This window comes from Euprymna scolopes, chromosome 13, assembly GCF_053919585.1.
Source record: "Euprymna scolopes isolate OS-2025 chromosome 13, ASM5391958v1, whole genome shotgun sequence".
NCBI lineage: Eukaryota > Metazoa > Mollusca > Cephalopoda > Sepiida > Sepiolidae > Euprymna > Euprymna scolopes.
The window spans coordinates 27993967-28007531 of record NC_136494.1 but is presented as its reverse complement, the minus strand read 5'-3'; the positions used below and the strand labels follow the sequence as shown (position 1 = coordinate 28007531).

The 13565-nt window shown below is 33.7% G+C and overlaps 1 protein-coding gene across 1 annotated transcript in view; it reads right to left on the bottom strand.

The window, feature by feature from the left end:
* Positions 1 to 12602, bottom strand: part of LOC145291963 (mediator of RNA polymerase II transcription subunit 9-like) — a 29571-nt gene extending 16969 nt beyond the window's left edge. Inside the window, exon 1 of the mRNA XM_080137900.1 lies at positions 12465 to 12602. Within this exon, the coding sequence (XP_079994026.1) occupies positions 12465 to 12526 (62 nt within the window). The 5' untranslated portion in view covers positions 12527 to 12602. The remainder of the gene's footprint in view (positions 1 to 12464) is intronic.
* Positions 12603 to 13565: the final 963 nt, after the last annotated feature.

Genomic DNA, 13565 nt, shown 5'->3' with positions numbered 1-13565 from the left:
CAAAAACTACATTTAGATTTTTTTTTTTTTAAATCAATGATTCTGACCATAAGAAAAAAAAACTTGGGTTAATTTTTTTTTGTTTATACCAGTTCTTTGAGCAGTGTTGATACAGTATCTGAGTATGTCAATTTCTATCTTTACCAACAATCATGAAGACCGATTCATCTAAGGGACGTAACTCCACTTTTATTAAGTTTTTTTTCATGTGATAATTTGTGATGCTAATTTTAAGAAAAGAAAAATGCGGCCATTTTTCTTTTTTGTTGCAAACAAAGAAAATTTTTTTTTTCAATTACTTTATTTAATGTAATAAGAGGTTTTTTTTTTGGTTTTTTTTTTACATAAAAATGGAAAATAAAGTTATCCATTATAATTACTTTAAAAAGTTTTTCCTTACATTTTCTCAAATGTTTTTCTTGAGAAAAATTACAATAACTGCAATCATGAAGTTTAACTCTTTGAGAAAAAAAAAAAAAAAAAAAAAAAAAGTCACATCTTCATAAATTCATCTATTTTTTTATCTTTTTGTTACATTAAATAAAGTAGTTGGAAAAACAAAACAAAAAACACTGATCTCTTAGTAAAAGTAAAATTCCATCCTTTAGACGAATCAGTCTTTTTTCATGATTGCCTTTTTTACCTAGCTTCTACCACTTTATATTACATATTACCCAACAACAGATTAGAAAGTGAACCTTAGGGTTACTTTCGCCAATCTCATAATTCTCACTTCCCTTACATTGTGTTATTTAGTTTTCATATTACACGAGCAACGTTTCTGACAAAGAGGGAAAGAATTGCCGTTTTCTGGATCAAAATCTATCCATCTAATATATTATTGTTTGTTAGCTTTTGACATTTAAGCCATATTTTTAACTCCTTACATCAAGTGGCTTCATACCTTGTTTGGAGCAATTTCCATTAAAAACAAAAAACTATACATTCTACTTTTATTTAAGCATTTCAGACAGAATCACCCAATATATGATAACTAGATATAAAAAAAAAAAAAAAAAGAAAAAAAAAAAAGCTGAGCATGCAGGGTCCCCCTCGATAAGTGAATGATCTTGGGGCAATTTTACTCCTATAATGCCCCCTGGGATGTGTGGTGGGATGGGGATAATACCAGAGTTATCCCGGAAAATTCATCCCGGCAAAAATTTGCTTTCACCATGACAAACATTTGTGTAAAATTTAAAAAAAAAAAAAATCCCAAGGTGTGGTTATTGAGAAAAGTGTGGACAGACGAACGGGAGGTTCAATCGCTCTTTTGTTGGAAAAAAAAAAAAAAAAAAAAAAAAAAAATGTATACTTGTGTAAAAATTGATTTTACATACAAGCAATTTCTTGATGGGAATATTACTTTTAGTTATGTTAAATGAAATGCTTTCTTTTTTACCTCTGCTTAATGTTTATCTGAAATCTTGCTAAGTTTTGATACATTGAGGCCATTGCCAAGGTTGCTGCAAAGGTGGGCTCGCAGCAGAAAGTTACTTGCCCCTGAAAGTATCCTGCACCTCACCCATTTATGGAATATTGTTGCCACATTTGGACTGGTGCATCTGCTATTAGTCTCTCACTCTTAATACAGGGTACAAAAGAGAGTCACCAACCTAATAAGTCCCAAACTTAGGCTTAACTAGGCTTAAACATCTATCCCATCAACGAAATGTTGCCCCCTTCTGTTTTACAAGTATTTTAATAGAAGTTGCTCCAGCAAACTTCAAGCCCTTGTATCTCCTGCCCAACCCCAAACAAGCAGCAAAATCCCACCCCATACACAGTAGAGAACCCTAGATGACAGAAAGCCTTCTTCTCTAATAGTTTCTTCCCTCTGACTGCTAGATTGTAAAATTCCCTTCAGAGTCCCTGCTTCCTTGGCTGTACTAACATGCAGAAGTACAAGTGTAATATAAACAGACATCTTGCTGCTCAACTTCCTACATAGTACACTTGCAAATTTTGTCCCTGATAGTAGCCCCCTACATCAAAGTGACACTATGCCTTATTTGGGGTGGAAATGCAAAGTCTGTATATAGCAAGGAAAAGTCCATTCTGATTTCTACTTAATTCCAGTTTAATTTTAAAACTACAAAAAAATAATTTTGAAATAAATATTAGGTGCTTATTCAGGCTGGTACTTATGGCGGCAATAGAAATTAAAAAAAAAATACAAAACTGTCTGTACAATGTACATACCAGTCACAGGAGGAAAACGAGAAATTAAAAAAAAAAATCATGTAATTTGATCAAGTTGTTTTTTTTTTTGTTTTTTTTTATTATTATTCAATATCAAATGTTACCGTTTTGATGAGGGTGAAAGAAAATGCAATCGGTAGACAACCCTAATGCACGTGGAAACTGTCACAATAATCATCGATTACCTCTGCTTATGTTCTCAAAAAACATGTCACTGATTGGTTTAAAAAAAAAAAAATAAAATAAAATAAAAAATGAAAATTAAAAAAGTTCAAAAATAAAATAAAACTACTTGATCATTTTTTGTGATTTTTGGAATATAAAATCTTCGTTCCATTACATGAAGGTACAACATAAAAGATTTTCTTTATTTTTGTTTGTCATTATAAGCACCAAATATTTTTCAGATTGATTTTATTTAATAAAAAGCTATAACCGAAATATATCTTTTAGTCGTTACTTTGAATTTTTAAAATGGTTTTATATATTTTTAAAATTTATAGTCTTCACTTTTAAACATTGTTTTATATCTTGTAATAAAAACAGCAAAATATTTTTTCAAATATCTTGCACGAAATTTTTTTAATCTTTACATGAAAAATAATTTCAAAAACATTTTTAATTAACAATATTTTTACTACAAGATCTTTAAAAGTAGACAAAATTTTATATAAACTTTAAAATATTTAAAGTAAATACTAAATTTGTATAGTTGTAAAATTAAACTGGAATTACGTAAATATTAATCAAGAGACTTTTCTTTATAATACACCAGCAAGATTTGTTGATGAGAAATCAAAGTCAACAAGTGAAGCATGCATGGTGCCCCGTGAGTGCACAGTGAACGAGGCATAAAAAATGACCAAGTTCAGTATGCCCATTTAGCCCCAAAAGTCCCTAGACCTCAAATCCTGTTAAAAAAAAAACAAAAAAAACAAATGACTAAGTCCATCATTCCCCCCCCCCCCCATTTTGCCCGAAAAGTCCCCAAAGTCTTAACATATTTAAATTTGAGTTAAGCATTATGCAAAATTGCTAAATAGACACACAGAAAACGTTGGGCAAATTATGGTAAAATAGTCCCAAAAACGGAGCGTTTTTATTAGCCCTAAAAGAGACCCTGGCGTACACCCAAGAGTTGAAGTATAGGCAAACAAATTATATAGAAATCAGTTTGTTACAACTTTTCAGAAAGTTGTAGAAAAATCCAAGGCATCAATTACTGCCGAAACGTAGTGAAACAACAACTATGAAGATGAGGATAGCAGTCCACAAATAAATAAATAAAAATAACTTCCGTATCAATTCATTTAAATTTTGACAAATTTGAATAATCTAAAAATATCACTAAATTGCAATTAAAACAATCGTCAATTTTCTTTTAAAAAACAATTTAGGAAATAAACTAAAATGCTTTTTTTACAAAAATATCCCTTAAAAAATTATATAATCAATAGTAAACTCATTAAATCAAAATAGAAATTTGTCCGACCGAAGGAAGAGGAATCAAGATCTAAACTTTACATCCTGCCAATGTCTTAAACTTTTAAAGGATTGCATAGAACACATCAGAAAGGTAACTTATCAGATTCATATGGTACCAACATTAAATTATATGCAATCGAGTTTTCTTATTGAAGCATTTCAAAGAGAATTACGAGATATAAATGTAGACAATATAATACATGAACATGGCAAACTAAAACCAGTTCACACCTGTTAATTGTCCAGTGGTTTCTGTAGGTCAGATCTTGAGGTTAATGTTAAATGTCAACAAAAACCACATTTAGGTTTTTTTTTGTTTTTTTTAAATCAATGATTCAGATTCTGACCATAAAAAATAAATTTGCAAATTCAGGAGAAAACTTGGGTTAAAATTTATTCATTTTTTTTTTTTGAACATAAAACACTAGTTTATAATAGCTCCTTGAGCAGTGTTGATACAGTATCTGAGTATGTCAATTTCTATCTTTACCAACAATCATGAAGACCGATTCATCTAAGGGACGTAACTCCACTTTCATTAAAAAGTTTTTTTTCATGTGATAATTTGAGATGCTAATTTTAAGAAAAGAAAAATGCGGCTTTTTTTTTTTTTTTTTTTTTTTTTTTAAAAAAAACAAAGAAAAATATTTTTCAAGTATTTTAATGTATACTTGTACAGTTTAATCAAGACATGAGACATGAAAATATCGAAAAAAGTTTGAATTGTACGTATCCGTTATGGAATGAAGTTCTCCGGAAAAAAAAAAAAAAAAACTTTCACTCAATTTTATCATTTTTTTTTTTTTTTTTTTTTACAGCGAAAAAAAAAAAAAAAAAAAAAAAAAAACGATTTATGATATCAAGCAAAAGGGTCGATGTTTAGGAAGAAAAGCTAGTATTAAATACGGGAAGGGAGTGTCGGCACTTTAAATTGAGTTATCTGTGGCGTGTTCAAAAATTTCCGAGATGTCTTCCTTCAACGCACTGTCATAAAAACATGTTTTTCCATTGTAAAAAAAAAAAAAATACTCTATCAAATTAAGTGGAATTTTTTTTCCGGAGATCTTCAATCCAAAACGGATATGTACAATATAAACTTTTTTCGATATTTTCATTTTTTAATGTTTTCATTAAACTGTACACGTGCCAAATAAAATAAAAGTAAATATTTTTTTTTAGGATTGCATAGAACACATCAAAAAGGTAACTTATCAGAATTATATGGTACCAACATTAAATTATATGCAATCGAGTTTTCTTATCGAAGCATTTCAAAGAGAGCCACTAGATATAAATGTAGACAATACAATACATGAACATGGCAATCTGAAACCAGTTGCGAGCCTGTCTCTGCTTTGTTATTTTCATGGTAAGTGCTCAGCTGAGCTTTAATCTATGCCCCACTCGTCAAACTTTCATAAAACACACTTGTCTAGCTGAAACTACTATCAATAATTTCCCACACTCTATATCTGTACCTAAACCTAAACGTAGATTCCATGAACAAAGCTTCTTTCTTAGAACTGCACACTGTGGAACTCTCTTCCGATTGCCTGCTTTCCAACTGACTACAATCTGATTGTCTTCAAGTTCAACATAAACAAATTCTTGATGAACCTTCCCTCTTAAGTAATCCAATTTACAAAATTTCCACTACTTATGTTTACTACGCTATAATCACATTGACTAATGTATACCATTAACCCTTATACTCAAGTGGCCTCCGGGCCTTCATACATGGTGATTACTGTGTAAAAAAAAAGTCTAAATTCTGACCAGAAGAGAAAGATTTTTGAAAAATATATAATAGAATTAATATTTATATCCGCTCCTTGACATAATACCCATCATAAAAAAAAAAAAAATATTGATGCTATAACTTTATGATGGTGACAACATTTTCTGGTTCAGTGTACAATGAAACTTGTTATACCTCTTTGTTTTTATTTATAGGTTATCTTCAAGTTCAGTCTCCCTGCAAAAGGCTCTCTGCAGAGCTGTTAGCTGCAAAATGAAACAATTTTTTTTTTTGTCTAATTGTATTTTTAAAATAAATGAACGAAAACATTGATAGCCTAACTTAATTTCTTGTTTTCCAATTTAAAAAATTACAATTTGAAAAATAAAAAATAATGAAAAGACATCTTATTTCAAATAAGACATAAAAAAAAAAATGGTGATAAAAACCCACCCTATAAATGTCACGGTAACTTATTGTGTGGGTTTCTACCACCATTTGGATTTATTTCATATTTTGGAGTAATTGTAGAAACCTCAAAAGATGTAAAAAGACACCGTGGCCATCTTTTCTTGTTCTCTGGCAGCGTTCAACATTACTTGTTTTTTGAACTGAATAAACATTTTACATTAAATAAAAACACTAAAAACTAATCCAGTTAGGCAGAAAAGTAACTTTGACAACATTTGTTATATATTTGTTTTTTGACAACTTTTTTGTACCTCTGTGGACTGTAAAAGAAACCTGAGATTTTATTTTACGTTATTTTTTGTAATTTTTAGATATGTTACTATTTGAGACCTGACAACTGCGTATGTATCATTTTATTCACTTGAAATTCAATATTATTTCGTTATAATTCTTAAAATTTAGTGATAACATTACATGTTCATGTCAGCTAAATGAAGAAGCAAGATATTACCAACAACAAATTCAACTTGCCTCCTCCCTTGAGGCTCTCATTCACAAATATCCGTGGGCTTAGAACTAACTTAGCTGATGTTGAAGCATTTCTCTTAACAAATACCCCGGATATCTTAGCACTAAGTGAGACTAACCTACACTCCTCCATTCCCTCTAACCACTTCAACATGCCTGGATATCTCCCACTCTGCCGTAAGGACTCTGACAGACATATGCACGGACTTGGAGTTTACATTCGTAATACCCTTCCCTTGACTAGAGAAACAAACCTAGAAACAGATGATCAAGCCTTTATGTGCTTTAGACTAAACGTGCAACACAGTATTAGCTACTATTATTTTCTCTACCGCTCTCCCTCGACTCAGGACTGCTCCATAATAAACAAAGTATCTGACAGCATAGACACGGCACTGTCCCTCGACACTAGCGCACAAATACATGTGTTTGGTGACTTTAATGTCCACCACAAAAACTGGCTTGGATTCTCTACTCACACAGATGCAGCGGGCAGCACAACCCATAGCTTCGCTATATCTCACTCCCTATCACAAATTGTTACGTTTCCAACCCGTTTCCCTGACCAGGAAGAACAACACGCATCACTTCTAGATCTGTTTTTGACCACAGTTCCCGATGACTGCATAACGAAGGCCCACAGCCCACTCGGGAACGCTGATCATGCAGTGATAATGGTTGAAATCGCCCTAAACTCTAGACCCAAAACTGAAGAGCCAGTGCTCAAAACAACGAGATATTATAATAAGGCTGACTGGGAAGCCATCAGGGAACTAATTAGAGATGCTCCATGGAAAAATATTTTCTCTCTCCCTGCTGAACAATGTGCAAACGAGACCACTGACTGGTTCAAAACTGCAATCGAAGCGCATGTTCCCATGCGGAAATTTTATAGTAAGCCCCACTCTCCCCAATGGTTTACGTCGACTTGTGCAACTGCCATTACTCAAAAGCAGCATGCATACCGTAGGTTTAACCGACATAAGTCCAGTTCAAACAGACTGAAGTATATAGAAGCTAGAAATAACGTTAAGAAAGAAATAGCGACAGCTAAGAGAGAATTTACGGAAACCACTAAAAAGCGCATCGAAGCACAAAAACTAGGAACTCGAGACTTCTGGAAAATCTACAACTATGTAGTAAATAATGGGCAATCAACAATTCCCTCCACTAACCAACAATCACGAGGTTGTCTCCTCAGCAACCGACAAGGCTAACATGCTTGCCAGTCGGTTTGCCTCAAACTCCACACTGGACCCTTCCAACCACCCCCTACCTGACTTTCCTATGCGGACAGACGCCACACTAGACGATCTGAAAACCACCCCTGCTCAGGTGCATGCTATCATAAAAAACCTTGACACCTCAAAAGCATGTGGACCCGATCTTATCCCAGCTGTGCTATTAAAAAAGTGCTCAGCCGAAGTAGCTCCAGTTCTCTCCAAACTCTACAACAAATGTCTTAATGAAGCTTGCTTTCCGGGCTGTTGGAAAACTGCTTCTGTTGTACCAGTATTCAAGAATTCTGGCGAAAGGACAGACCCATCAAATTATGGCCCCATTAGCCTCCTCCCACTTTTTGCCAAAATATTTGAGACCATAATTAACCATGCTCTAGTCCATCATCTTACAGATGCTAAACTACTGACTGACAAACAATATGGATTTAGACAAGCCCGTTCCACAGCAGACATCCTCACTGTGATCTCTGAACGTATATACCATTCACTGGACAAAGCGGGGGAAGGCAGAGTGGTAGCTCTAAATATATCTAAGGCTTTTGACAGGGTATGGCATGAGGGTCTCCTCAGTAAAATCAGATCATACGGTATCACTGGTAGAATACTTAACATAATTAAATCCTTCTTAGATAAGAGAAAAATCCAGGTAGTCCTCGACGGTCGCACATCTAAACAATATGATATAAATGCGGGAGTGCCCCAGGGTTCTATCCTTGGACCTCTATTGTTCCTGATATTCATAAATGACCTCCCCGACAATATTGCCTCTGAGATGGGTATATATGCTGATGACACTACACTCTATGGCAGACACGACAGGAAGACGAATGAACACATTTCTAAAGAAATGGCAGAAACACTAGAGGAAGACCTCCAATCTGTAGTGGAATGGGGACAAAAGTGGTTGGTCGCGTTCAATGCTGCCAAGACTAAACTAGTTTCATTCAATAATTACAAGAAACCCTCTCTACCACCCATAGCAATGGCCAACGACTCTTTATCTGAGAGTCCATCTTTCAAACTCCTTGGCCTAACGTTCACAGGAAACATGAGTTGGAACAATTACATTGAAGGCATTGCCAGGGCCGCTGCAAGAAAGGTAGGCTCTCTCTACCGTGCTAGAAAACTACTAACACCCGAAAGTATCCTGTACCTCTATAAGGCCACCATTCACCCATGTATGGAGTATTGCTGCCACATCTGGGCTGGTGCATCTGCTACTAGTCTCTCGCTCCTTGACAAGGTTCAAAAGAGAGTCGCAAACCTGATAGGCCCTGAACTGGCATCTAAGCTTCAGCCTCTGTCCCATCGACGAAATGTTGCATCCCTCTGCCTTTTCTACAAGTATTTTAGTGGTGAATGATCTGACGAACTGCAATCACTTGTGCCCCCACGACGCGAGCACCCTCGACAAACCCGACAGGCTACTAGATCCCACCCCCACACTGTAGAGATCCCTAGATGTAAAAGATCTTTTTACTCCAATAGTTTCTTCCCCAGAACCGCAAGACTCTGGAATTCCATTCCAGGTCCCTGCTTCCCCAACAGTACTGACGTGCAGAAGTTCAAGTGTAACGTGAACCGACACCTTGCTGCCCAAATCCCTACATAGTATCCCAGTAGTTGTTTCCCCTGATAGTAGCCCCCTACACCAAAGTGGCAATTTGCCTTGTTTGGGGTGAAAATGTAAAAAAAAAAAAAAAAAAAAAAAAAAAAAGAAAGGGGGTGAGGTGAAAAAGAAAAATACTGTGGGTTTTTAAATCAAATTCAGATGAAAACATCTTTGCTCAAACAAAAATTTATGGCAATATATATTTTCTATATATATTTTTTTTTAATGCTAATTTGACCATAGACCCAAATGATAAATTGATAAGTATTAATACTCAAATATTATCGCGCTACAAAGGTCAATACAAATATAAGCTTGACAAGAAAGTTCTCGCAGCTTTTACTTAAATTCAGATGAATATATCCCGGCTTAAACAAAAATTTATTGATCGAAATACGCAGCATCAGAATTAACACACTTTTACCAATAAAAAAAAAAAAGTGTATTTATGTAAGTACAGCAAAAATCTTGTGTTCTGGTGACGAAGTCACTCAAGGCGTTTTTCATATTGCCAAGGTTTTTGAAGCATTTCTCACGCAGAAAGTTGTCGAGATGCTTGAAAAAGTGGTAGTCAGTAGGTGAGAGATCTAGAGAGTACGGCGTATGAGGCAGAGTTTTGTAGCCTAATTCGTCCAACTTCTGCAGGGTCAGTTTAGCAACGTGCAGTCGGGCATTGTCGTGGAGGAGAATCGGGCCTTTTCTGTCAACTAATGCTGGGTGTTAAAGTTTCTGATGCATTTCATCCATTTGTTGACGGTACTTTTTAATGGTTTCATCTGCATTAAAAAAACTAATGGACGAGACCGGTCGCACACCAAACAGTCAGCATGACCTTCTTTTGGTGCAACTCTGGCTTCGGGAAGTATCGTGGAGCTTCATCGAATTCTAACTACTGAGCTGAGCGTTGCTGGTTGTTAACGTAATACAAGGCATAAATGCTACCAAAGGCGAGATAGGTGGCACTGGCACACATATGGAAATGGTACCCCCTCTGTATTTTGTTATTTTCGACTAATAAAAAAAATTTTTTTTTAAATCGAGTGGATTATTATCGAATGGAAACTAGTCTACTCGATTATCAAAAAGCAGTTCGATCATCCATTTGAGAACCAAACCAAAACCACTTCATGTTTTTAAGCCAAATTTTGCGAATTTAGCCTTTTTTTTTTTTTATAAACAGTTTGCCCTCCCCCTCGCTTTTTCCAATTATTTTATATACATTTTTATGATTATCTTGAAGTTTCGTCACACGACATTTAGAAAGGTTGGTAAATGTGTAGTTTAGCGGCGTAAATTATTTGACAAACAAATCTATAAAAACTTTTTATATAAAACATCAGTCCCAAAGGCTGAAATAAAACCAGAAAAAAAAAAACTTCATTTTTATTATTTTTTCATCAATTTTTTATTAAACTAACTGTACGACAATCGAAACTGGGGTATTTTTTTTTTAGATTAGGTCCAACTCCTCCACAATTTTCTTTTAGATGACGCGTAGATTTGTTTATGGCGCACGCACGTGCGTAACAAAGATGGCCGCCAAAGAATACAATGCATAAAACAAGTTTTTATATCTCGATAACTACTTATTTCTGCAAAATTTCAATGCGATTTCCGTATTCAGCATAGTCGAAAACCTTTAAAAGTCATCATATAAAAGAAAATTGTGGAGGTGGCTCAGGTGGACCTAATCTAAAAATCTACCCCCCCCCCCAAAAAAAATATGGCGGCCCAAAACATACTTCATGAAAGAATGTAAAAAAGGCCAAATTTTAAAAGCGGGTTTGTATTACTGTACACAGATTCGAAAAAGTTGTCAAAAAACAAATATATAACAAATAAATGTTATCAAAGGCAAGATAATTTACTTTTCTACCTAACTGGATATATTTTTTGTGTTTTTATTCAGTGTAACATGTTTATTCAGCTCGAAAAACATGCAGTGTTTACCGATGTATTGGAAAATTCAAAATGGCAGCCGACTCTCTCTCGGAGAGGGTACGTTTGGGAAAAGGTATTATAAATAATAAACTAGACAAAATACTGTTAGAAAACAACCGATTACATGTCAACTTATGTCACGGTAACATATATTGAGCGAATTTCTAACAGTATTTTGTCTAGTTTATTATTTATAATACCTTTTCCCAAACGTACCCTCTCCGAGAGAGAGTTGGCTGCCATTTTGAATTTTCCAATACATCGGTAAACACTGCATGTTTTTCGAGCTGAATAAACATGTTACACTGAATAAAAACACAAAAAATATATCCAGTTAGGTAGAAAAGTAAATTATCTTGCCTTTGATAACATTTATTTGTTCTATATTTGTTTTTTTGACAACTTTTTCGAATCTATGTGTACAGTAATACAAACCCTTAAAAGCAATACAGAGGCTTCGATAAAAAATAAAAACGAAATTTTTTTTTTTGGGGGGGGGGCTTTATTTCAGCATTAAGGTCTAATAATGTGTTTTATATAAAAATAAACAGTTTATAATTTTTTCTGTCAAATAATTTACGCTGTTAGACTACACATTTGCCGAAAGGTTTTACACAGAGGATTTTTTTTTTTTTTTTTTAAACACGCATTCTTCAAGTTGTGTCACCAGAAAGAGCAATGACTGTGCGCAAGAGTATCAACTAAAGACTTACCTTTTTAAAAATTGATTTTTAGGAGCATTCGGGTCTGTATTCCGTATTGTTTTCGCTGATCGCCATGTTTGTTTTCGCGTGCGAAGAAATAAAAGACGAAAACTTTTTAAAAAAATAGAGGGAGTATCGCTTCCATACGTGCGCCGGATAAGTTACTCTTCTACCTATCTGAAGAAGTTTTGTGTTTTAACTTATTTGAAACAAGGCATTCTCTTTTAAATAAAGAAAATAAAAAAAAAAAAAACTGTAAAGAAGAAAACATAATTACAATAGATTTTTGTTAAAAATAGGATTGTTATTTTCGACAATTATTTTGCAGAATTAAACGGAGAAATAGTGGAAATAAAATCTGGTATTTTTAATTAATTAAAAAGTATCTAACTTGAATTTATTAGAAGAAAATGTGAACAACCGCGGAGAGGCGCTATTTATGCCAGATTTTCGTACCTAAAATATTTTTGTTTTACGTACGATTGTGATTAATGCGATGCTATAATGTAGGATAAATACTAACAAAATTAAAAGCAAAAAAAATAAATGGTGATCACAAGTGTGCTTGATTTTAAGAAGAATGAGAAAAAATAAATATTTACCTCCGAATTATCTCATAAATAATTGGCAGAAAACTGAGCTCGCTTTCAGCATTTTTGGCCATGATGTTTTCTTTTTTGTTGCTTTATTTTTGAATTTTTTTTTTTTTTTTTTGAAAAACCGGAACCGGAAGTCTAAAACTTGATCACGTGACTCACGTGTTTGTTGGAAGATAACTTCCGGTTTTTGCTCACTTTCAAAATTGAGCAGTTTCATAAAAAAAAAAAAAAAAAAAAAGAATTGTTATTTTTTTAATTTACATTTCATTTACTTTAATTCACCATTCACATTCAAAATATCGACTTTTTGAAGGTTTTCAGGTTATCAGATATGAAAACATTTTACATCCAACATAAAAGCTAATGTTAGACATTTTTTTCACACCTGAGTAATAATACGGATGCGTGTAAAAATAAATAAAAATAATTACGACTTTTGTTTTATAGCTTTTTAAGTAATTACATGTTAAGAACACCTTTCGGAATAAACACCTCCAACCTCCCCATGTTGATAACGAAAGAACGGCTTTCGGAATACCCCCCCCTCGAACCTCCCCATATTAAGAACAGTTTTCGGAATAAACACCCCATTTTTCCCAGGGGTGGGTTGGGGGTGAATTTGATTTCGTTTAAAGTAAAATCTTCCATTGCTCCTAATAATGATAAAACTATAAATATTTATTGATTTTTAAAATACCAGTAAAGCTAAAATCGAAAGATCGCTCCCTAAAAATGTATTTTGACGTTGAGGAAAATATCTGCATATTTAACATGTTTTCTACGAAAATCGGGGAAAATTACAATCTTATAGTTTTAATTATTAGAGATTTATAAAGAATCGGAATCGGTGATTGTATCGGAATCGGGAAAAATATTGGAATCGTCCCATCACTAGTTGATACTTTCTGGCGACAGAAACAAAATGGAGTTCAAAATGGAGTTGTGTGTAAAAACGGGAACTGACTGAAACTAAAAAGAATATGAAACCCGCACGCTGCTAAATAAACTGAATTTTTTTTTATTTGCTTTTATTTATAATAAAAAAATAAATCAGTTTTATTTATTTGGGTGCTAATGCCGAGAGTGATCCGCACTATTTTTTAA